General features: G+C 41.5%; 1 protein-coding gene across 3 annotated transcripts in view; it reads left to right on the top strand.

The window, feature by feature from the left end:
* Positions 1 to 26308, top strand: part of LOC117558752 (nucleolar protein 4-like) — a 153870-nt gene that overhangs the window by 60632 nt on the left and 66930 nt on the right. For all 3 annotated transcript variants that reach the window (XM_034235136.1, XM_034235135.1, XM_034235137.1), the window contains one exon: positions 22966 to 23119. In XM_034235136.1, coding sequence (XP_034091027.1) covers positions 22966 to 23119 — 154 coding nt within the window. The remainder of the gene's footprint in view (positions 1 to 22965; positions 23120 to 26308) is intronic.

Below are 26308 nucleotides of genomic sequence, written 5' to 3'. Positions count from 1 at the left end.
ATACACAAGAAGAGGTGTTATGCACTTTACAGCTGTGTGTGTGTGTGTGTGTGTGTGTGTGTGTGTGTGTGTGTGTGTGTGTGTGTGTGTGTGTGTGTGTGTGTGTGTGTGTGTGTGTGTGTGTGTGTGTGTGTGTGTGTGTGTGTGTGTGTGTGTGTGTGTGTGTGTTGTGTGTGTGTGTGTGTGTGTGTGTGTGTGTGTGTGTGTGTTGTGTGTGTGTGTGTGTGTGTGTGTTGTGTTGTGTGTGTGTGTGTGTGTGTGTGTGTGGTGCCCTGCTGTCTGTGGTTATATTTCTGGCCTGCACTTCCTTGTAACTTGGAAAGATAAGATTTACTGTGGGTTTAGAGTTGAGATTTAATTTATTTATTATTTATTGCATGAAAAAAGAATGGATTGAATTATCTGAATGTTTGGAGTTTCCTTTTTTATGTTTGTTCCGATCCAGGGAGTACAGCAGGCCTTTAACTCTGTTGCGTTTCGTTTGTGGTTTTATCCCCTAGATGTGTGTTTTTTATGGTTATAACTACTTGAGTCAGTATTTGATTGTTATCCTGAGCATAATGGACTTGACTCTTGTCTTCTTCGGTGATATACATACTGGACACGTGAAGAAAAATATAAATCCAAGCATTAGTACAACCTCAAATTTGGCTTTGATTTATTTGTATTTATTCTTTCTAACATTCATATCCTGATACCACAAACTCCTGTGTTTTGTTCTTTTCCTTGAAATGTTCTGGGCGCCTTGAAAAAGGACGGATAAATATGGTTGTTACTTTTTCCCCTACATATAATGCAGAGTTCATATCCGATCTGTGGTAGATGCAGATTCATTTTTGACTCTAGTGTGGTTTTTTGCTCAAATTTCTTATTTACAGCAGCACTTACAGACATTGTTCTTCATCAGGAGTTGTGTTTTTGTCCCCCTGATGATTGTATGTAAGACCAATGTTTATTCTCTGTTAGCTCTGTTTTTATGTCTTCCTGTTTTTAGCTACTTAATACTCCACTGAGTTTCCTAACTAGTTTCTAAATGTGTGTGTTTGATGAAGATCAGTCAGTGTTGAGTGGCTTTTTGCAGAACAGTAAAGTTGTAGGGTCAGACAAAAAAAAATTAACTGAAACGCAATTTAAAGCTCTATAAAGTGTAAGGGAGCTGCACATAGTCATTTTAAATCAGATGTGTCTTCATCTGAAGTATTAAAAGGTGCATAACTCCTCCAAGAATGTTCAAACAAACTTCAGATGTGAGGTCTTAGTTTTCATAATTTTTTTCAATACTAAGTAAAACGACTTGAAGCTTGCCACACTCACACATTAGTGATCTCTGGGTAATGCAGAGATGAAACTCCTGAGCAGTGAGTGCTTAACACCAGAGGTTCAGACACAATCGAAGCAGAACGCAGATTGTATGGATCACCATTTGAAGAGTCGAATTGAACCCAGAGGATCAACTATAAAAGTGCTTCTGAACTCAGAGAGATGGCATCTGGCCCTATGTTTGGTGAGATGAAGATATCGAGGTGTGTGTGTGTGTGTGTGTGTGTGTGTGTGTGTGTGTGTGTGTGTGTGTGTGTGTGTGTGTGTGTGTGTGTGTGTGTGTGTGTGTGTGTGTGTGTGTGTGTGTGTGTGTGTGTGTGTGTGTGTGTGGCCTAGCATTACTATAATTGTGGGGACCTAAATCTGTTTACATAGTCACATGTGGGGACTCCCCTCCCTTATGGGGACAAATTGGAGGTCCCCATGAGGGGAATAGGGTTAGGGTTAGGCATGTGTTGGTTAGGCATGTGTTGGTTAAGGTTAGGATAAGTCTCCAGGAAATGCATGTAAGTCAATGTAATGTCCCCTGAAGTTGTGTGTGTGTGTGTGTGTGTGTGTGTGTGTGTGTGTGTGTGTGTGTGTGTGTGTGTGTGTGTGTGTGTGTGTGTGTGTGTGTGTGTGTGTGTGTGTGTGTGTGTGTGTGTGTGTGTGTGTGTGTGTGTGTGTGTGTGTGTGTGTGTGTGTGTGTGTGTGTGTGTGTGTGTGTGTGTGTGTACGCGTACGCGCAGGATAACACTCAGTCAACAGCAGGCGGGATAACTGATTATATATCAGTTCTGTTTCTCTCTTTTCTTTACTGGAGGGTGGTTACACAGCCTATACATAAGGATGGAGATCAGTCAAAACAGGAAGTGGAGAAGTGTGAGAAGAACCATCCAGTGTGGGAAATCCAAAACAACTTCTGCCCCCACTGTCTGAAGGCAAATTATTATATAAAATCTTAATTACATTACATTACATTGCATTTAGCTGACGCTTTTATCCAAAGCAACTTACAATAAGTACATTCGACCAGGAAGACACAACCTTGAAGAAAACAGAATCATATAAGTACATCAGGTTTCATAGAGCCAAACATTTCAAGTGCTACTCAACTGGCTTTAGATAAGCCAGTCCTTTATTAGTATATAAGTGCTTTGTTAATAAATCTATCGCTCGAAGTGGAGTCGAAAGAGATGAGTTTTCAGTCTGCGCCGGAAGATGTGCAAGCTATCTGCTGTCCTGATGTCAATGGGGAGCTCATTCCACCATCCTGGAGCCAGGACAGCAAACCCACGTGTTTTTGCTGATGGGAACTTGGGTCCCCCTCGCAGCGAGGGTGCAGCGAGTCGTTTGGCTGATGCAGAGCGTAGTGCACGCGCTGGGGTGTACGGTTTAACCATGTCCTGGATGTACAAAGGGCCAGATCCATTCGCAGCATGGTAAGCAAGTACCAGTGTCTTGAAGTGGATTCTAGCAGTTACCGGAAGCCAGTGAAGGGAGCGGAGGAGCGGAGTGGTGTGGGAACATTTAGGAAGGTTGAAGACCAGACGAGCCGCTGCATTCTGGGTGAGCTGCAGAGGTCGGATGGCACATGCAGGTAGACCAGCCAGGAGGGAGTTGCAGTAGTCTAGGCGTGAGATGACGAGAGCCTGGACCAGAACCTGCGTCGCTTTCTGTGTCAGCTGGGGACGTATCTTCCTGATGTTGTAAAGCGTGTATCTGCAGCAACGGGTTGTAGCAGCGATGTTTGCAGTGAAGGACAGGTTGTTATCTAGGGTCACACCCAGATTCCTTGCAGTCTGAGTCGGGAAACAACTGAGGTGCCGATGTTGATTGTTAGGTCAAGAGTGGGACAATCTTTTCCCGGAAGGAAGAGCAGCTCAGTCTTGTCAAGGTTGAGCTTGAGGTGATGAGCAGACATCCACTGAGAGATGTGAGCTAGACAAGCAGAGATGCGTGCGACGACCTGGGTCTCTGAGCGGGGAAAGGACAGAATTAATTGGGTGTCGTCAGCGTAGCAGTGGTAAGAAAAACCATGCGGGCTAATGACTGATCCGAGCGAGTTTGTGTACAGGGAGAAGAGAAGGGGACCAAGAACAGAGCCCTGAGGGACCCCTGTAGTTAATTGACAAGGGTCGGACTCAGACCCTCTCCAAGTCACCCTGTAGGTACGGTCTTTCAGGTATGAGGTGAGGAGGGAAAGTGCAGAGCCTGAAACTCCAAGTTTTTGGAGAGTGCGAAGGAGGATCTGATGATAACAGGAGAGTTGTTTAAAGACAGCGCGTTCAAGTGATTTAGACAGGAACGGGAGGAGAGAGACAGGCCTGTAGTTTATAACATCAGACGGGTTGAGAGTGGGTTTCTTTAGGAGAGGGTTTACTCTTGCCTCCTTGAGACTGTTTGGAAAGTGACCAGAAGTTAGAGAAGTGTTGATGAAATGGGTGAGAAACGGTAGAATATCAGGAGCGATAGTCTGAAGGAGGTTTTAAGGGATAGGGTCCAGAGGACAGGTGGTAGGGCGGGCAGAGGTAATGAGGGTAAGAACCTCACTTGGAGAGAGAGGGGAAAAGGAGGTTAGTGTGTGGGTGGAAGGAGGGTCTGGTGACCCAGCGGTGAGTAAAGGTGAGTCAGAAAAAGAAGAGCGAATATCATCAACCTTTTTTTCAAAGTGGGTAACAAAGTTTCTTGACAGAAGTGAGGAGGGGGGAGGGGCTTTTGGAGGGTCCAAGAGGGTGGAGAAGATGGAAAATAGTTTTTTTGGATTGGAATAGGAAGATTGGATCTTATCTTGAAAGAAAGTGCTTTTTGCCTGAGAGATCGAAGCCGAGAAAGAGGAGAGGAGAGCCTGATAGGTTAGGAGGTCGTCACGGTGTTTGGATTTCCACCGTTTCCGCTCTGCTGCCCTAAGGACGGTTCTATTAGCACACAGTGCATCATTTAGCCAGGGAGCAGGAGGGGACTGACGAGCCTGCCGAGATGTGAGAGGACAGAGAGAGTCCAGAGTGGATGAGAGAGTAGAGAGGAGAGTTTCTGCAGCAGAGTTTGGAGGTAGTAGTTGGAACGAGTCCGAGGAAGGGAGGGCTGAGAGCACCGATGAGACAATGGTAGTGGGGGAGAGGGAACGAAGGTTACGGCGGACAGGTGCAGGATGAGAAGAGATTAGTTTGTTATGTTTGGAAAGGGGTAGAGAGAATGAAATGAAGAAGTGATCGGATGTGTGGAGCGGGTTTACAGAGAGGTTAGAAGTAGCGCAGTTCCTTGAGAATATGAGATCAAGGACATTGCCAGCTTTATGAGTCGGTGGGGATGGAGACAGTGAGAAAGCAAAGGCGGTTAACAGAGATGTTAGTTCGTCTATCTTCCCTGTCTGGAAGTTGAAGTCTCCGAGAAGTACAGCGGGAGGGCCAGTTTCAGGGATGTGTGAGAGGAGATTATCTAATTCCTCCAAGAAGTCCCCCAAGGCGCCTGGTGGACGGTAGAGAACAACAATGGTTAACTGTATAGGATGGGTTACTGTGACGGCATGGAATTCAAAGGTGGAAGGAGTGAAGTTAGGTAGCTTGAAGAGGGAAAAGCTCCATTTGGGAGAGAGCAGGAGACCAGTGCCACCTCCTCTGCCAGTTGGTCTGGGTGTATGGGAGAAGGAATATGCTGTGGAGAGAGCTGCTGGGGTGGATGTGTTGAATGGAGTAATCCACGTCTCAGTGAGAGCAAGGAAATCCAGAGACTGCAGGGAGGCGTAGCCAGAGATTAAGTCAGCCTTAGGAACAGCTGACGGGCAATTCCACAGGCCGCCTGAAACTAGATGTTGGATCTCAGTGGAGCATTTGGGATAGATGAGAGCAGGCCGGTTATAGCGATTAGGAGATACACGGGGCCAGTGATAATTGCGAGAAGACACATGAACAGGAATGGAGAAAATACACATGATTATAGCATGAGGGGCTAGAAAACTAAAGAAAAGAGAAATAAGACACCAGCTCAATCAGAGTAGGATTTGCCTCCTCTTTGCCTCCCTCGTGACTCCCGCAGGACTCTAATGTCTTTGTCAGTCTTTGACTCCCGCAGGACTCTAATGTCTTTGTCAGTCTTTGACTCCCGCAGGACTCTAATGTCTTTGTCAGTCTTCGGCTGTCTGACGCTTTAGCTGACGCTCCAGGAAAGAGCTACCTAAAATGGACGCCTGATTGCTGAGTTCTCACAGCTGTGGAGCCACGCCCCTCTAATTAGTTAACTCTCTACAGCTGATGGGCGACAGTAGACTGGCCCTGCCTATATTGTAATGCAGGCTTGAGTGCCCCTACTGAGACCTGTGTAGCAGGTTTCGCTTGAGCAGATCTGAGATTTAAAATCTCTCAAAAGTGCCGTTTTAGCTACAATAATAGTCATAGCCTTGCTTTTCTTAATGTTGTTAAAGCAACACTGTTTTTGTCAGTTTGAGACCAAAATAAGCTTAAGTCAGTAATACTTAAACTTGTACTGAAGATCTACAAATTATTGAAATCTTGTGGAATCATCAGTGTTTCTAAAACTCTTCCAGTCATGTGACCAGTCACAGTCATCCTCCTGAACCCTCTTCCTCCCTGTCTCTGTTCAATGAAGGTCAGTGGCAGCTTATTGGTTGTGGGCGGCCATCTCCTCTGCACTGCATACTGTACACAGCTTTTTATAACCTGAAACACAGACAGACAGACAGACAGACCCCAGCATGCTGATGCTGACAGACAGTCTTTATAGCTGTCTGTCTGCCTTCACAGGCTTTTGTTCTTCAGATTTGCTCACTGTTTTGCCCTCTCACTGTTTATCAAACCGTCTTGTCGAATCACCGTCCGCTTCATTGCCTTTGTCTGCACGTTACCAATGGTGCTGCATCGTGTATTCTTAGTGTATGTGTGTGTTTCAGTGGTGATACCCCCCACCCTTTCACAGACACACACCTCCTCCTCATGGCTGGTCGTCTCAGCGATCAATATTCTGCAGTGGAGCTCCTCGGCCTGCTCCCTGTTAATCCTTGCAGCATGGAAGTGTGTGTGTGTGTGTGCCTGTGTGTGTGTGTGTGTGTGTGTGTTTGTCCCCGGGCCGCTTCCCTCTTATCAATATCTTCACCTCTCCCTCCGTTCAGAAATGATCCTCTCCTCTTCCCTCCAGCCCTCATCGATCTCTGTGAGAGACGGATGCAATCGGAAGGAAGACGTTGTCGTTGGACTGAATACCGAGCGGCTGTCATGCCGACTGAATGGCAGTTAGCGTCTTACATTTTCCCGCATTTAAATCAAGTATAGGTCACATTGAAGTGGGAAGGTGTTTTTTTAAGCATGTCATGGCTGTGTGTTTCAGCTGTAGCTGTTATATTGTGGCACGCTCATATCCATTTCCATTGCTGCCTTACAGCAGGTGATAATTGTGCTGACCTGAGTGCAGATGACTCACTAGAAAGCATTTTTTTGAAAGACTTGTGTACCTGATTGAAATCCAAATAAATGTGCTTGTGGTATTCTATGTTCTCCGTGTGTGGGCGTCGGTTTCCTCCACATAGGTGTGATTGTGAATGGTTGTGCGTTTGGAGTGGGCGAAATGTAACTCACGTTTATTGTGATATTGTAAAGTTTTAGAGCAATCAATTGAAAAACTGTTGATGTATGAATTAAAAATATGCCTTCATCACTTCAGCTCATTGATTTGCAATATTGCTCACAATGGGCTTATACACACAAAGAAAGAGAGATAGTAAAGATATAAATAACATAGCATAAAACTGTATCACTAAATCTCTGACAGGGATTTTTATGGGCTTGCAATGTATCGCCCAACCTTGTCTGTCTGCACACGTCCATGCATCCCATAAATAATATGCATTGCTTTGCTGGTTTCCTTGGCGTTCTGTTGTTGTAGCTGTGATGAAGTTCTTTACCATGTTAAGGTTCTGGTTAATAAAGGGATTATTTGACATTTATGGAAATGCGTGTTCACTCTCTGGTAGAGAATTGGATGAGAAGATGGATACAGCTCGCATGTCAGTCTGTCAAATATAGGGCTTAGAACGTCACCAGAATGTTGTGTAAAAAAGTTCAATTCATCATTTATCAAGGGTTGTGCAGGACTTGGCTCGGAGCAGTAACCTCCGAGAGTCTCCCCCTGAATGTTTCCTGCTCAGAGCCAACACATAATGTGGCACACAACCAACTGTAATAAGGCAAAGGGTTGCTTTCACACTTTAGTTTTTGTTCTGATTATAGAAGCAAGATATGACTGTTGCTGTTAGTCAGCTTTAGAGATGCTTATATGTAGATTTTGTCACCTTTGGACAAAGCTAATTTAGGCTAAGACATGCTAACCAGCTACTAGCTTTAAGGAAAGTAACACAGTTTTCCAGACGGCAAATAAGTGGTTTTCCCACAATATTGACATTTTCTTTTCATTTTCACTGCACATACAGACATCACATGGTGGTTGATGATGTCATGGTGCTGAATATTGTCGTCCCTTTGACTCTGGATGTCCTCAACCATTATCACATTTACTATTGAGGGCTACAATCTTATCTCTGATAAAGGATCCATGTTTGATGTCCTTCCTGGATTTATGGGTATTCAAATCACTATGGCTTTGAATATTTTGACTCTGTTTTTATTTGGTAAGCTGCGCCAAGTCTTCCTTATCCTTATACTGTTTCTTGTATTTATACTGATATCATTTAGACTAAGATAAATATTTGGGTCAAAAAGGATAGGAACGAATGTTTTGTTTTTGATATACTATTGTGATTAACGGTCATAAATACGATTTGAAGTGGTGACAAGCAAGATTGGGAGACACTAATTATGGATACAGAAACGTTAGAACACTATACAGTATATGTGGATGTTGATATATTTGTATTTAATGCATATACTGTAATTGTTTTATGTGTGGGGGAAACTTCTGAAGCAATTGGAAACAGGACTCAGAGAGGCACGAGGAGAGCTGGAGCTTTGATGGCAAACACTGATGGTTTATTTGGAGTTACGGCTGGAGAATTGACAAAACAGGTGGTGTGTCACGAGTTGACAAAGCGGTTGCCAAACCAATTCTGAAGAACTCTTCTGCAGCTCGAGGTTTTAATTAGTTCTGAGTGTAATAATCAACATTCTTCATCAGTGAGACTAAAGCAATATGGACCCTGAATCTAACTAGAGCTCTCGTCCATAGAAAAGAATGTGCGCCAGGGAACCTACGTCCCTGATCAGTAAACTACCTCATGGCGGCTTGTGCTCTGTCATAGACTGGCAACAGCAATGCGCCCAAGCTGCTCCTCCTTAAGAGAGAAAGCAGCAATACCCAAGGCCGTAGACCTATGCCATGGGAAAGGAGACAAGAGAAAATGATGAACTGGGTCAAAGGTTGAATACCTAAGCAAATTATTCCCTAACATTATGTAATTATATTCACATGTCAAGTTCAATCTGCATGCGAGTTACCTTTGAGAGTGGCTTGAGCCTTGAGCAGCAATAGATATGGAAAACACACACACACACACACACACACACACACACACACACACACACACACACACACACACACACACACCCAGCCCTGCTGCCAATTTGTCCCAACAACCAATCACAGCAGCTTTCAGGTGTGATGCTGGTGAAGGTGAAGAGTGCAGTGATCCCTGTGACAGCATTGATCTTGTTGATCATGGTGACCACGAGTCCCAGTTTATTTTTCTCCTTCGCCATTTAAACGAATCAGATTCCCACTGATTCAAATTCATTATAATTGACAGTCAATCTGGAGCAGTTTCCATGGAAACCAACAAACATGATTGCAGGAGAGTCAAAGAAAGGCGGAGAGCAGGAATGTTTCGTACTTCTGATGCGTGCTGAATAAAAACATCAGAGTGATGCGTGCGCGAGAGAGCTGTGAGGGTGTAGTTGGGAGAAGGTGTAGGTGGGGGAGGAGCTGAGAGGAGGGAGAGCTTGAGGGGGAGGAGGTGGCAGGATGATGTGGAGTGAGGAGAGGGCAGCAGAAGATTGGGATGGAGTTGGTAGCGTAAAGGGATGGGGGTAGACGAGGGGGAAGGGAGGCAGTAATAAAGCGAGATAAATGAGGAAGTGGAGGAGTGATGGGTGGGGGGAGGTAGGGAGGTGGAAGGATGCCAATTTGACAGCAAAAGGGAGGCTTCAGGGTCCAGCTCTGCACCACTACTCCTTCTAAAACAAAGAGAACAAAGAGGCTCACACACACACACACACACACACACACACACACACACACACACACACACACACACACACACTCATTTATGTGGGGGGAGAACTGTCCACCTTAATTGATTTTCTTAATGATATTCATTTTACAATGCTGCACTGAGGACAGACTGGGATCAGGTTGAGAGTTTGAATAACAAACATCACTTAAACATATGGGATGCATTTCCTTTAGTCCTACATGCGGGAAAAACTGGAGAGAAGTTTGTCCAAATTATTATTTTATTATTATAATCTTTGAAAACAGATGATGTGCATTAAAAGTCGAACATGCTATGCTATTTAAAAATAATAAAACGAAAAATGTTGCATTAAGACAAAAGCAACATGTTGAATATCTGGTTTAGTCCAAAATAAATCCAAATGACACCATTCTCTTCATCAGTATGATCATTAAGTTTAGTATATAATATACTAAACTGATTATCAATCCATATACAATGTGTCAACTCGTCAAATGGTCAAGGTTACGGTTGGTTATCTTCTGTTCCATCTTCCCAAATTTGCGATGTACTTCTTGTTTGTTCTGACAAAACAAGACACGAGACATCACCTTAAGCTCCTGGAAACAGTTATTGCATTTTATTTACATTTATTTAGCACATTTTATCGACAATACAAATGATCAAAGAAATCCTTTCATTACATTAAATGAATCAATACACCTTTATCTGACCCCGGAGGATAAAGTGAAGTTATTTCAAGTTAAGCGGCAAATGAAATTATTTACTGTATTTAATCAGGGGCTCTGTGCCTTTACTGCATTATTGCGTTGGCCCACAGTAATCACTGTTGGCCGATTTGTTACTGCTCAGTGACTCTCTGCCGCTCTGAGGAGTCTCTCTGGTACAACACCGTCTCTCTGTGTTTAATTTGTGTTGGCAAAGAGAATCCACGGCCCTCCGGTGGCTCCGTCTGTGGGGATGCAGAAGTTAACGTGTGGGTGGAACAAGTTAGAAAGCTTATTACTTTTTACAGAACTAATCTTCACATAAGTTTGTATGACTCTATAGGGGGAAAAGGGTAATGTTTAACTCTGGAGAAATCTACAAATAACCTGAAATGTATCCCATCAACACATGATTACATTCATGGAGAAATATTAAGTTATATGGCTGCTTTGACTTTCTTAAAGTTACTACAAAAGGTAAACATTTTGAACAAGGATAACTTTTGAGGCTACATGACTGAACGTTGGGATATAGAGGTTGTTTCTTTAAAGGAAAATTACTTTATTTGCTAGATGGTTCTCACCTTGATCTCAGTTCTTTTCCAAACCTTTTATTTTCGTTAAGGTTTTATTTCTATAGTGCACCCCTCCCCTCTCATTGTCTTTAGTGTTGATGTGTGGATGACATCAGAGTGGATGTGATGGGGGAGGAGAGCCGAAGAGAAATGCATGAACAAAGAGAGGATTGGAGTTTAGAAAGAAGAAGAGCTATCAGGGAGGAGGTGATTGGGAAGGAAGGAGATGGAAGAAGGAAAGGTGTGAATGGAAAAGAGAGGAGATCGGAGGGAAAGAAAAAAGATTTCCTTCCGTCTGTCCGGTGGCTAACCTGATTAGCTTAGCATCACCATACGACCAGATCCGGCTGTCCTGCTCTGGAAACACAAACAATAATCAATACACTTCTACTCAGTTACAGATATTACAAATGCTAACGCACTGCCTTATAGTCATACAAATAATTCTAGCAAATACACTGCAAGGATTTCCAACCGATTGTACTTCTGCAACTGTCAAGAAAGAGAAGTAACTCACCTAAATGAAGACATGTTATATGCATTTGTAAAAAGGAAGACATATAGCTTCATTACTGTATTAAGGAATTTTAAGAATGTAATTTCACCATGACCTATAAATATAATGTTTAACCCTCTCCCCACTAACCTGAACAATACATGCTTTGTTTGAGAGGGCAAACAAACTGGTCAACAAGTATGAAAAAAAAGTCATAATCGGCCCAAAAAGGGTTGAGGAGTCCATCCACTGCCATCCGAGTTTTAGTGGTAGTGTTGTAGAGTACATGTGTCAGGATGTCTTGTATAAAATATGTATTTCCCCTTATATAATGTGTAGTGTTAAATATCTTTGTGACAATAACTTTGTGACAGGTGTAGAAAAACATGAAGCCTTTTCATTTGAGTGTAAATCTGTTTAAATGTGCAGAAATCAGAGGTTAAGGTAATTGAAGCGCCGGGACACGGTGCTGAGCCTGTTTGTATACAAAGCTTCAGTCTGAATCACTCTGTACTCATTGCCTTCATTTATTTCTCCAACAGCTGCTCTTCATCCCATATTCTATTTCTTCTCCTAATCTTTTGTTTTCCTCTTCTGCTCCAGTGTACACAACTTCAGCTGTTCCCTTTCATAACCATAGCTGACATTTCCCATCATCTTCTGCTTGTTCCACTTGTTTCTTCATTTGCAGTTTTCTCCGTCTGTTGTCGCACTCTTTCCAAAGAGTCTCACCTCTTGCCTTTTCTTGATTGTCCTCCTCTTCTCCTCCCTGATGCTCCTCCCTTGTCTCCCTCATCTTCGTGGAGCATCTAGCAGCCGAAGGGACAGTTAATTCCCTCTAGAGTGGGTGGAGACCAAAAACAGAGCTTATAGAGAGTTAATATTGGTCAGACATTCGGCCCAAAAATGTATTCCAAATGAATGATTATGCTACTGCTGTACGTGTCAATAAGTTATTTTGCTAAAAACGTCACTATTTTTAACTTAAAAGGTGATGATTTGGTAATATTTTATTCACTAATTATCTGCTTATAACAAGTGGACACTGCATGTCTGAGATAGATAAAAGGAAACTAAGTAACCATTTTTTCAACCACTTATCTCCAAACTTTTTTACTGCATCGGTGTGAGTGTTTCTCTGCATACAGTATGTTCTGTAATTGATTATAGACAAAGAGAGACAAAAGTGATATTGAGTGTTATCTGATTGCTTCAAGCCCCGTTTATGTGTTAATCTATCAGAGGCAGGCTGCTGTTCATCCGTATGCAGATTAGCACAGGTCATTACTGAGAGCATTAATAAATAGCACACACACACACACACACACACACACACACACACACACACACACACACACACACACACACACACACACACACACACACACACACACACACACACATACATACACACACACATACACATACACATACACACACACATACACACACATACACACACATACACATACACACACACACACACACACCACACACACATACACACAAGACACACACACACACACCATACACACACATACACACACATACACATACACACACATACACACACACATACACACACACACACACCCACACAATACACACATACACACACACACACAACACACACACACACACACACACACACACACACACACACACACACAATACACACATACACACACACAATACACACACACACATACACACACACACACACACACACACACACACACACACACACACACACACACTAAAAAGACACAAGCTGACTGGGTGAAAATGAAGATGAGGAGGAGAAACAGAAGAGGGGAAAGTCTGCCTCGGAGAGCACATTTCTACAGATAAGATGTTGTTGTAGCACTTTATTGAACAGGTGATATTTCACCATGCTCAATATTTTAGTTGTAACACTGATTTATTGTTGGCTTTTTGGCTCAAGAAGGAACATTTGATATCAAGCCTGTGATATTTTTAGATTTGCTATTCCACATTTTTCTTATTGTCAGTAAATCTCACGAACATCCGATCCATCTGGGACTCACAGCTCACAAATGTATTAGTATTAATGTACACTAAAGAATAATAATAATAATAATGGGTTCCATTTATAAAGCACTTCATATTTGATTTCAAATCCCGAAGTGCTACAAGTAGTGAGCATGAACAGTATAAATAAACATTACACAATACGGTAGAATTAATAAAAAGCAATAAAAAATACAAAATAAATAAAAGGGTGATAAAAAGGTCTAGGCAAAGGCTCTTTTGAAGAGATGGGTTTTGAGGCCTTTTTTAAAAGCCTCCACGGTCTGTGGTGCTCTCATTTGGTCGGGGAGAGCATTCCACAGACTGGGAGCAGCCGAGCAGAAGGCCCGGTCTCCCATAGTACGGAGCTTAGTCCTGGGGGGTTTGAGGAAGTTGGAGTTGCTGGAGCGGGTGGTCCGCAAGGAGGTATGGGGGGTGAGGAGTTCCTTGAGGTAGGGAGGGGCAGTTCCATGGACACACTGGTGGGTGAGGACGGAGACCTTGAATTCGATCCTCAGTTCCACGGGTAGCCAGTGTAGTGCTTTAAGGATGGGGGTGATGTGATCATATTTGCGCAAAGAAATAGTGTATTCGTTGAGGAATATTTAATCCACATTTGGTACTTTAGTGAGTATTTTGTGTCAGCATGACGCTGTATGTGGGAGTCAAAATAATCTACAGTGTGTGTGTTCATGAAGTAACATGTCGTGTTCTTATGGATGTCGATTGATTTAACAGATTTTGGACAACAATGGAGCTCTATGGCACAGAGGAGATACCCGAGGCGGTTTAATTAATTGGTTGTTTTGGGGTTTTTAAGAAGATTTCTCATCAACAGCCTTGTCCTATGTCGATGATAAATAATAGAATGATTTGTTCCTTATTTGTTCGACATGTTTTCATAAAAAAGAAAAAGAGACTTGCAATGATACATTTGTATCCCTTTAGACAAACAAATTAATCATTTATAAACATGTTTGACTTAAATATTTAAAGTAATGCTGTCAAAATTATCGCGTTAATGGCGGTAATTAATTGTTTGAATTAATTGCGTTATTGCGCATTTAACGCATGTGCAGAATGGCCCGCCCCATACATCCCACCAGTGGCAGCGCCAGGGTATGGCTGGGGTAGGCTACACCCATACCAAGAAATGGCTTAGCCCCACCATGAAAAATGATGTTAAAGTAAGCAAAATAAAGTCTGCCAACTCGCGGAGTAAATTGCACAGACAGCAGTTAGTAAGATTGATTTCAGTAGCCACTTGTCTGGAAATACCGAAGACCAGAAACGGTTTTGAAAACTTTTGTCACGTAGTGATCGTCTTCTCAATAGAACATCTTTGATAATGTCTTCTGGCCAATCAGAATCAAGATAACGGCGTGGTGTTATTGCAGGAAGTCCCGACGGAGAATACTTTTGCTGTAGTACAGGGGTGCACATAACTGGTACGCAGGTTATGTGCGTAATCTGAAATGCGTACCGTCACTTGTGTCACAAAGCGCATTTGCGTACCGACGTACTTGTGAAGCTTTTCCAGAAGGCGGTTAGATCACCGGACGACAGAGTCGGTCTCCGTGTGCACAGACAGGGCTGCTGTTAACGTCGGTCTGTACAACGGAATTGTGCCAAAACTACCCCAACCGGCTGCGGAGGGAGACTCCCCCCCCCCTTCACTGGAGAACTGCGCTAAAACAGCTGATCACAACGTTCACACTCTGTGGTCACGAAGTACTCCACTAGCCCCCCCCCCCCCTGTCGACTTTCCTGAAGTACTCCCCCGTTGATAGAAATCAACACGTAATGAATTAAGACCCCACGGTTTGATGATTGATAAAAAAATGTTATAATAAACATAGATACTGTATGTTAAATGGATATATCCGCCTTCTTTTATTTATCTTTCCATTCCCACAACAATATACATAAAGAAATGGCATATGTTGGACATAGTTCAAATGGTGATTAATCATGATTAATTAATTTTTAAGCTGTGATTAATCTGATTAAACATTTTAATCGTTTGACAGCCCTAATTTAAAGTAATAAAGAAAGTCAAAATGAAATTGAAATCGATCTCAAATTGTAGAAACAGAGCAACTTCGTCCTCAGGGGATAAAGAAGTTCTGCATCACGAACACAGCTAACAGTCCCATCATATAGACGAAAGCAAGCAGCCAACCAATCCTACCATAAATTCTCTTGTCTAAACAGGAACTGTCTAAACATTCCCACCATTAAACCATAAAATCCTCCACTTCTTATCCATTTGCTATCCACCTTCACACCCTAACCCTAATCCCACTTTTTACCCTTCTGGAATGCACATTCTAAACATGTCTTTGTTACACACATACACAATTAAAAACACATTGTTGTTATTTTACTTTGATTCCAGCTATTGCTCCTATTTGACAAATACGTTCTTGTTATTTAGTTTCGATCAGGTGACTTACCTTCAATGTGACAAGAGAACTTTGCAATACCAAGACATGTGAAACTGGTTTCTGGTCAGAGCAAAATAAAAGAGCTGTTCGGTTTCACAGCACCACAGAAGAAGAGCCTCCTCGTGTCTTCATCAGCGCTCTTTTTCCAAGAGCCTTTATGTAAAGTGAAGTCGGACAGATTTACCATTAGATAGCTTCCCGAGTCTAATACGAATCCTCTGTTCTTCAGTCCTCCAGCACCACGACAAAGAGATGTACACTAACCAGTTATTATAGCATTGAGATGATATGGTAATTGAAAATGAGGTAATGTGGGCTGGCGATGATAGTAATTGAAAAGGAATTAAGAGTAGATTAAAATAAGGTCTCATTTGATCATTTGTTAGAGTTGATTCATGTGCCGGGCTGTGGTGAATTACCAGCCTAGGAATAGTCATGATTAACATGCCGAGCCTTTAATTCACAAAATCGCTCTCAAACTTGCATATCTGTATCCGGCCTGGAATGTGAGCCCTGGAAATCTTGGGTTTTCCCTTTTCTCCTCTCCTGGAATTACATTTAGCTATGAGGCGGTATTATCCCACAGTGCTAATGCCTGGAGCCGCTTTCTTTCTTTCCTCTGCATATTAGCTCTTTAAAACATTTTCAGAGAAGAATACTGGAAAGTGTGGGTGATTTCAGTTGCCTTTAAACATTGTCTGAATCAATTCATCATTAATAATATTTACCCTTTTTTATTAGGCATTCAAACCTGCAGTTGACTTTTGTCCAGCTCTCACATTTTCCTGCTGAATCATATTTGGTGTTGACAACCTAAAGCCCCACAGAGACTCAGCGTTTTATTTTTGATGCGCTCCACATCAAAGTGTTTAATACAATTTGACCCTGAGGCATGTCAGTTGGCTTCTCTGAGCTTCAATTAACAGCACAAAAATGGTGCACAGCTAAAATAACATGATTATTTGGAAGAAACTTGAAAGGTAAAGGAAGAAAAACGAATTAACTCCAAGTGAGGCAAGTTCATTTACATAGCACATTTCATCAGCAATGGCACTTCAAAGCAGTTGACATAACACTTCAAAAAGAATGAAGACAAAGTGCAATAGGACAGTGAAACACATCCAATCAATATTAACAACAGTCATTTAAAAAGTAGACCAAAATAAAACAAGCCAAAAAAATAAGGTTGAGTAAAATAGTGCACAGTGCATTAAATGCAATTAACAGACCGTAAAGTCTTCTTCCTGCAGTTTTCTGGGAGTTTGTTCCTGATATCTGGCGCAAAAGAAACGGACCCTTGTTCTCTGGAGGGCAGTTTTTACTTTGCTTAAAAGTGGTTTTTGAATCAATTAATGAATCAAGCGAATCAAAGAAACAGTTTTAAAGGTTACTGTCATGCTAACTTTTAATTGGATTCAACTTTTAAAATATGAGAAACCTTCATAAACATTATTGTATACTTCTTCTTTTTCTTGTTCTTCTTGTTTTTCTTCGGTTGACACTCATGGCATATGTTTTTTCACATCCTGAAATAGATGATCACAGAACCCTGCAACACGAAGAATAAATGAGACGTAGGTAGGTGCTTGAAAATGAATTTCAAACACCATCTGCCTGTTGTAGACACATTAGAAAAAGATAATGCGATGTTGCAGGACTAGGTGTCTGACGCCGTGACTTTCCCTGGATTGAAGGCTTTGAGAGTTAATGACACAGCTCTCTGGAAAGCTTAGCTGGTTTCAGACCTACGTCGATGATTCCACTTTTTGTTGGTGGGTGTAGTCGTTCTGTCTGGCTGCAGCGAGGAAGTTAATCCAGTGTGACGAGCCGGGGGAAGCTCGTCCTCTGATGAGCCTCTTTAATGGACAGATATGGGTCAGTGCTGCCACATGGACTCACTGCAGGAGCTACACCAAGAGTTGTTTATATACAACTGTCTTTTTCTCTTTCAGTGGGAGCCGTGGAATCCCCTGCGGTAGTTCATTTTTTAATTGATTGTGCAGTGACAGCGAAAAAGAGCATGGATGAAGGCTTTCTGTTGATTTAAGAGAAACATCCAACTGTAGTTTGAACACTCCCTCTGGCTGGTTAGGGTATTTGAAGAGAAGACCGAACATCAACTAATTATTCAAACGTAGGATAGTTTTTACCTCTAAGATTGACAGTTTGTGAACGCTTTTTACGTTTTCAGATTGAAACAGCTATGAAGCACATTATATTTGGATAGATATAAGAGATAATATATATAACATGGATGTCGTTACTCTTACTACATGTTGGGAGTTGATGACATGGGAGGAAAAGGTGTCGAAAAATGATCTTTGAGGCCGCAAATTACCAACTGAATGGAAAAGAACAGTTTCTGTGCTGAAATAATGCAACTCACTGTGGTTACTTGACATGTACAAGAAAGCTTCTTATTTTGAAGCTAGATGTGCTCAGGGGAAGAGATTAGGCTTTATCTACCCTACCCCCAAACCTCCTCGTGAACCTGATGACCTCCAGACGCCCCCCCCATCCAAACTCTGCTCCCATGATCCCCTCTGCTACATGAGCAGAGGTACTTTTTTGTGCAATTAATCAAGAGGAAACAATCAAGTAATGTAAACTCGTAGAAGAAAGACCATCACAAATCCCTTTTTATGTAAAATAGTCTATGGGTAAAAACGTTATAGACTAAATTAGTAAACGTACATATTTCCATGCAGTCCATCGCCTGGTTTCCACACAGTTTTGTATCTGAAGTATGCCCTGTGGTGATCCACCCAATGAAAATAATCTCTTTATCAAAGGATAGAAACACCACCGGTATTAGGAAAACTATTATTTAGTGTGTTTTTCACCGTCGACTATTAATCGAATATGCGCCCTGAACAAAACCGAGACAAAACAGGACCAATAATGCACTGTTTTAAATGTAATGATGAACTATTCCACTTTAATTTAACTTTAATTTAACTTTAATTTAGGCGGTGTAGGTTTTGATAACCATACGTTTTTAGCAAAAATAATAATACATTCACAATATGTTAAACTACCTTAACTCTTTACAAAAACAGATCCACAGTTACGTAGGTTTCCCCAGGAATGAATTAACTTTCTGTTTAATTGCATATGCAAACAGCTACACAGGTGGAACCAGGGGCGGACTGGGACTAAAATTCAGCCCTGGAAACTGACCCAGTCATTTCCACATGAAATGTCAAATGTTAGAAATCCGCTGTTTATTATTTAAAGTTTTACGTCCGATTTGCTCCTTTTTTCATCTCAGTACACAGCTCCAGTTTGGGCATTGGCCTGTCATCAGATTTCATTTTTAGTTGCTGCTGTAGCGGAAGTTTAGTAAAATTATTTTTGATGAAATACTCCACCCTCCATAATTGCACTTGCTTCAGTTGCTTGCTACTTTTTAAGGGCAGTGATGACAGTTACAGTACGAACTGAAGTTGATGCGATTTGGTTGGATTGTGAGGCATGACGTGAGCCTCATCTGATTGGTCAATCCCTCCATTTTTTTTCACCAAGGGAAGCCAATTTCGGCTGGCCTCCTCTCACAACAGAGTGCAATCTACTGTTTCACCATAACATCTAGAGGGGCGCTGTTTCACTCTTTGTAAAATACTCAATGAGAATGGGGGAGAGACGGGCCGGCAGCATAATTACCGAAACTAAACGAAGTGTTTTTATGTATTTATTAATATTATAACTACAATACAAAAAAACAGGGGAAGCCTGGCTTCCCTTGGCCTCCAGGAGAAAACGCCACTGAGTTCAAGGGTTAATTCTCACCCACCTCTTGCTCTTGCCCTGCACTTGTATACGTGCCAGTTGAGCTGGTTCTTCCACCAGCTCAACTTTGTCCCTCATCATGAACGGAGGAGGCTGGCTGTATATCTGAACTCGCGCCCACATCATTCTCTTCATCATCTTGCTCTTGTTCTAAGCTGCTGCTGCTGATAGTGCTTGTAGCAGCGCTGCTGCCAAAAAGGTCTGTCAATTTGCCACATTTATATGCTTCACCTGCGAGTGACTTCATCTTTTTTTCTCTTGCCTTCTCGGCCCCACCTTTTTCTTTGATTTTTAACCATGTTTTTTCATTCTCCCTGTCTGCCGTGGCGTCTAATCCCTTCTCTTCATGTGGCCGGTCTTTTTTCTTCTTCGTGTGTGATTATTTGACATAAAAACCACACAACTGCATTAGCGGCCGCTGTCGCCCTCTGTCGGCTGTCAGCGCAATTTAAATGATGACGTTAAACCTTTTTTTTTTTTAAAGTGCCGGCCGTCAACGGCGCTTGACGACCGGCCGTTCTGTGGTTCTCCAGATTCTACAGATGGCCAGTCCGCCCCTGGGTGGAACACTTATGTTGTGATTTTATATCTGCGTCGGTTTTCTTGACCTTTTTGTTATCAGCCAATCCTGTTGCAGAGCAGCTCTCATTATCAGCTGCAACATTTTTTTCACTGTCACATGTAAACTGCTGAATTATGCATCGTACCCTGCTCAGAGTGAAGGGTGACACAGATGTATAATAACCAGAAAATACATGTGACTTCGGTGCCATGAGGCTGCTGCTCTGCGCCTGCCAGTCCACCTTCTATTTCAGCCTTTTTAGGGCCACAACAGTGATGAAAGGACCAGTTTACTGCTACTTAGCTCCAGTGTCGTCGAGGTCTTTGCTCATTCATTAATCTTTTTGTATGTGTTTGTGTGTGAACATGTGTGTGCGTGTAGTAAAAGGCAGTTGTACCAATAATGGCCTCATTACTGAGAGTGCAGGTCTCCTTTAGATGCTGATAACAGCTATAAATGTGTATGTGTGTGTGTGTGTGTGTGTGTGTGTGTGTGTGTGTGTGTGTGTGTGTGTGTGTGTGTGTGTGTGTGTGTGTGTGTGTGTGTGTGTGTGTGTGTGTGTGGTGTGTGTGTGTGTGTGTGTGTGTGTGTGTGTGTGTGTGTGTGTGTGTGTGTGTGTGTGTGTGTGTGTGTGTGTGTGTGTGTGTGTGTTGCAGATTTCTTGTAGCTGATTGTCGCAGAGTAAAGGGGTTATGAAGTTTCAGCTCTTTGTTTCTGGGGCGTGTTCATGGCTTATTAACCGAAGTCTTGTCTTTTAGTAAAGACCCTGAATTCTTGGTTCAAGTTACAGGCCTGTTGTACATATTGAAGGTTGAAGGTATATTGCAGGTATTGTGTATTCGTAGAGAGATGTAAAGGAAATGGAGGTCATAAAGGTGGAGGGTCGTGTTGAATATCTTTCTTTAATGCAGGAAACGAAATGTTGTATTCTTGCTTTTTATAACCCACTGTCTTAAGCGTACTTAGTCCCTAACCCTATAATATTGTGCAGTATACACGTCCTAAATTGTACATATATCAGTGATTAGTGTTTTATCTGTTCATGATTATTTGCTACAAACAGCCAGTGGCTCTTGCTGTTACCTGGCTCACAGTTTTACCTTTTTTCAATTATATTTTATTTTCCTCCATGTGTCACCTTGACATAGGAAATTAAGTATTTTAGCTTCAAGCTGAGCTTACATTTGTGACTTCTTAACTTGAATGAAGATTATTCAAAATGTTTGTTCCCATGTCGTGTGTCTTTCTTTTGTCTTGAATCGTCTCTAAACTTCACTTTATGTTCAGTCTGTACATCTTTTTATGCTTTTGTCAGTCACAGTTTTATCTAACAACCGTTAAATCTATTTCATAAAAACATTCATGCTCAGCTTTTGGAAACTCTTGACTGGCAAACGGTTTCCATTGGGAGTGTTTCATGTTGTGAACAGAGGGAAAGTGTGTGAGGTGAAAGGCAGGCGCTCAGAGTTATGAGGAAAGCGTCTCAGTGTGCTGCTGCGAGGCCTGCAGGTGCTACACACTGAGAAGCATGTTGTGTTTGATTTGCCTGCCTGCTGTTCCCCTGCCTCGTGTTTCTTGTTTCCTCTGATGTTTGGGTTAAACCGGCGGAGCAGCTGTCATGCCTGGATGCTGAATAGAAAGATTAAAAAGGGCTCGAAACATTTTCATTCATGAAAAGGTGGATAATCGGATGGATTTACAAAAGATAACTTTCATGAGAAAACAGTTTTGTTGATTTAGTCTTTCCTTCCTTTTTCTGCGAGTTCTTCTACTACAGTTGACTTATTTTCTTCCTTATAGTTCATATTGCTTTACTTTTTTGACACGTCTGCAAGTGAGGAAACATTTTTTCAACACTTCTATCATGATCTACACACCTGTCCACTAATGCGTTTTGCCATTTGTTGACACTTGAAGGGTAAAAAGAGTAGCAGAATGCTAAGAGGAGCCTTTTAGGCACAAAGGAAAGGTGATAAATGTGTCCTTGTTTTTAATTTCATTTAATCGTTTATTTAGCAGGGACAATGCACATTAATGAACACTTAAAGCAAGAAAATGCAAATAGTGTAAATATGCCGGATTTTAGCTCGGAGCTCATTTCCATCCGCAGTCCCTCAGATAAAACATTTAAGAACATGATACAAGTTGCTGCTATATATATACAATATAGCAGCAACGACATATAAAGTGCAAGAGAAGATAAGTGCGTTGTGAGATGCTATCTGCGCTTGGCGTTGTCTCCGCACTTTTTGGATTAAATCAGACAAAAGCATACACAAAGGTTCAATGTTGCTTTTTTCTTACAAAAGATCTTAAAGTTTCACAGTGTTGTCAGTCAAGTTACTCTCCAAGTCGTCCTTGGTTTGAAGTCAACTTTGCTTACAATGTCATAAATGCGTACATCTGCCATTACATGTTGTATAAAACATCTCAGGTTGAAGCAAGAATGATTTTAGTGAAATGTTTGTTAAAGGAAATAACATTCTTGAAATACTTACCGTCAGTAAATCACTTTGCCAATCACCTGTGTAAAGTGCAGACCACATCAACTTCAAGGTAATCTTTTGTAAGACAAACGCTTTTGTAATATGATCAGTAAAGAATACTGAAGACTTTGAATTCGTACAGTGTTTACCAGCAATAACCACATTCCCTTTTAATAGATCAAATGTGTTTTCTGGTTATTAAAGATTCTTGGATTTCTCTGAGGATCAATGCCTGAAAAATGAAATGTTGTGGTCTTATTAGATTGTATATTCCCTTTGTCTGGATCTATACAAATACTTGTTGATTACTATACAAATATAGATATCTTATTTTCCTGTTTGTTCTTTCCTTTTGCAGGATGACAGTTCACTGAGCAGCGAGGAGGAGGCAGAGATGAGCGAGCCCACATGGTTAGCAGCTGATCTGGGAGCAGCGTCTGACCTGAGCCCGGCCAGCCGAGGGGAGAGGATGCGCCACAGTCCGCAGAACACACACAGCAAGGAGGACGACGGTAAGGACCGGCAGGAAGTTAAACACACTGCTCTTTATTTCATACTAAGCTCTCCCATTAACTTATTCAAGGAATAGATACTACCCCGATTTGCCGCTCTTTATTGACTATGAGCCTCTTTTAACAATCATTTACATGTATTGCATGTCTGTGTGCGGTCTTTGCATTTGAGGTTATTCGGCCTGGTGAGTCGTTGAAAAGTCCTTGAATCAGATGTTTGTGAAGTGGTGGGAAACCTGGACAAACCTGAATGAAAGACAAAACAATATTTATAATGTAAAGTTAATTGTGAATAGATGTTTAAATGATGTTGTCATACTTTTACATTCTGTCACTTTGTGATATAGAGTGATTTTAATATAATATATCTGAAGTTACATCCTGGTGACTTCTACTTTGCTTTGTGCAGCCGCCATGCTTCTGTTCTTTCATTAGTTGCAGTGATTGTGGAGAGCTGAAGGTAGTTAGGCTTTGCTTGTTGTGTGTTCCTGAAAAGCAGCAGATTACTGACCCTGAAAACACAAGCAGCCCGATCCAACCAATCACAGCTCTTGTTGTTTCCACGTGGTAGCTGCCATAGGCATAATTTATTAAATGATCAGCTCCCATTTGTTTGTGAATGACACAACTATTGTATTGTTAACAATAATCAAACTTACGTGTTGCTGTTAATTTAAACATTGAATGAAACATGTTGCACTTTAACACCATCAGTGATATTTGTTAACAACATCGGCTTTAGCAGAGTGTGGGAAAATAAACAAATGTGACAGTCAGTGCAAGATTTCATTAAGACATATTTTAACTGTCTCCTCCATTCATTTCGATGTCATTCTATACCCTCTGCTGTCAGATTGACTGTCTGTTTCTCATTGTTATAGCTTCACATTTCATATATGGCGTTCCTGGAATATGAATGTATTTTGAGAAATGTCTTGCAGCAAAGTGAAGAGGGATTCGAGTATAAGATGAGAAGAGTGATTTTTTAAAAGGCACTTTGATCATATTTCAACCTTTTTGCAAAGGAAACAAAAAGAACATGCATGAAGGGTTTTAAACGGTCATGTAATGGAAGATTCTGGATCAGGAAGGTTGGGACGGAGACTTTGTTCCTCTCATAGTGCTCTCTCTTCTTCCTTCTGCCTCACTCTGTTCCTTTTATTCTCTCTCCTCCCACCTTATTGCTTTCTTACCTGCCTGTTACTTTCCTCCATTTCTCTCTGCCCCCCCCCCCCCCCCCCACACACACATATTATTTATCTTACCCTCATCTCTTTCTCTCTGCACTGAAAGGCTTCCTGTGGTGAGGAGTGCTCACTTTGAAGACAGCCATATTGTTTCATAATGCTGCAAGGATACAGCAATGACCTGCTACTGTGTGTGTGTGTGTGTGTGTTGCCCAAGCATCGAATGGTACTGTAATGCAAAGTGAAAAGTCAGCAGTGTAGTGAAAGAAGCCCAGGTGTGTGTGTGTGTTGATGTGAGTGGGTTTGACGGTTCAGTGTCAGGCGGAGGAAAGTGCTGCAACCAATCTCCATCAAGAACTTTCTTTCTCTGCAGGATGAGGAACGAGGAAATAAGGACTCAAGGTTGTTTATTTACACAAGAGAATGCAGTTATAATCCCTTTATGCCACACAAGAATAACAGTATAAATGTATCAATTTATTTACGTTAGATATTCCATAACATCTCTAGAGGGACTTAAAACATACGTGATAGCATGGCTTTACACTGAGCATGTGATGTTTGTTTTGTTCTTTAAAGTATTTTTTAAATATGGCTGCAACTAGCTATTATTTTTTAATTACAATTAATCCACTGATAGTTTTCTCAATCAGTTCCCACTTCAGATTCCATGAAGTGACGTATTTCTTTATTTGTCACTCAAACAAAGATAAAAAAGATGTCAATGATATAAAAGAGTGAAAACAACATGCTATGAATGCATGGAGTCAGTGAGTTGTTTTATATATTATAATTGTTACTAGTTAGGGCACCACGTAATTTTAGGTTTTTAATGCTATATGGGAAACAATATGCTATGGGACAATAACAGAAAGGTAAGGGAAAGGGGTTTGTTAAAAGACGTACAAATATATATAAAAGAGGTTGAAGAAAAGTGCCACAAGATGAGATAGATGGAAAGGACGGCATGATGTGTAACTGATGGTTAAAGCAAACTGGAGGGAGTGCACAGTGTATATAGTAAGGTCCTGTCATTAAAAGGTCACTCCCTACACCTCATATAGAAGCCAGAGGAGGTTTGTAGGCGTCCAAATGCCACAACACTCAGAGGAGCTGAGAGGCACAGTTGAAGTGCCTTTCCTGATCAATTATACTCCAATCCAAGGAAACCGGCCGGCAGCACAGCATCCTCTTATTTCTCTCATGTACAGCAGTGTTAGTAATGTCTGAAACACTTAGGCTGGGTTGCCTGGCCAGATGTTTGATTCTAAGGGAAATGTTCATCGTTTCCACGTGTCTGGAATTGTGTTTGTGGATTCTTGAAAAATAAAACAAGGCCATCCTTTACAAAAAAAAAAAAATGAAATCATGTCCTTGGAAGTATCTCACACCCTAAGGAAAGCCCAGCCTCAGTTATTTTCCGTGTAGATTAAAACATGAGTTGAACTGAATTTGATGACAGGCGAGCTGCCTACGTGAAAAGGAATCAAAAGAAATGTCCCCCCCCTTGTTTTTCTTTTTAAAAGAAGAACGACATTGTGGGCAAGTTAGGTCATCGATGTATGCCTGATACCGTGTAACACAGAACAATGCAAAACACATTATCCGGAAACAAATGAGCCATTCTTATTTTTATTCTTTAGTCTTTGAATAACTGTGAGAACTCCTGTGGTCCCAGTTTAATCCTTTTCAGTAGTGCTTTGCAATTATCTCTGCCATGTTAACTCTTTTCTTTTAACTCTGAAAAGGTGCTTGAGAGCTTTGCTAGTCATGGCTTCTGCTGTTGCTATATTCAATCAATCAATCAATGTTTATTTATATAGCCCAATATCACAAATATTACATTTGTCTCAGTGGACTTCACAGTTTGTAATGGTTATTAAACCTGTTTGAAGTGCTTTAAAGTCAACAATATATATAATTTTGTAGTTCTCCCAGCGCTAAAAGCCCACTTAACTCTGAGCACTGTGGGGAACTTGCAGCAGATCTTTCCCGCGAGGAG

The sequence above is a fragment of the Gymnodraco acuticeps genome, unplaced genomic scaffold, assembly GCF_902827175.1.
Source record: "Gymnodraco acuticeps unplaced genomic scaffold, fGymAcu1.1, whole genome shotgun sequence".
Taxonomy (NCBI): domain Eukaryota; kingdom Metazoa; phylum Chordata; class Actinopteri; order Perciformes; family Bathydraconidae; genus Gymnodraco; species Gymnodraco acuticeps.
This window is presented reverse-complemented; position numbering and strand designations above follow the sequence as displayed.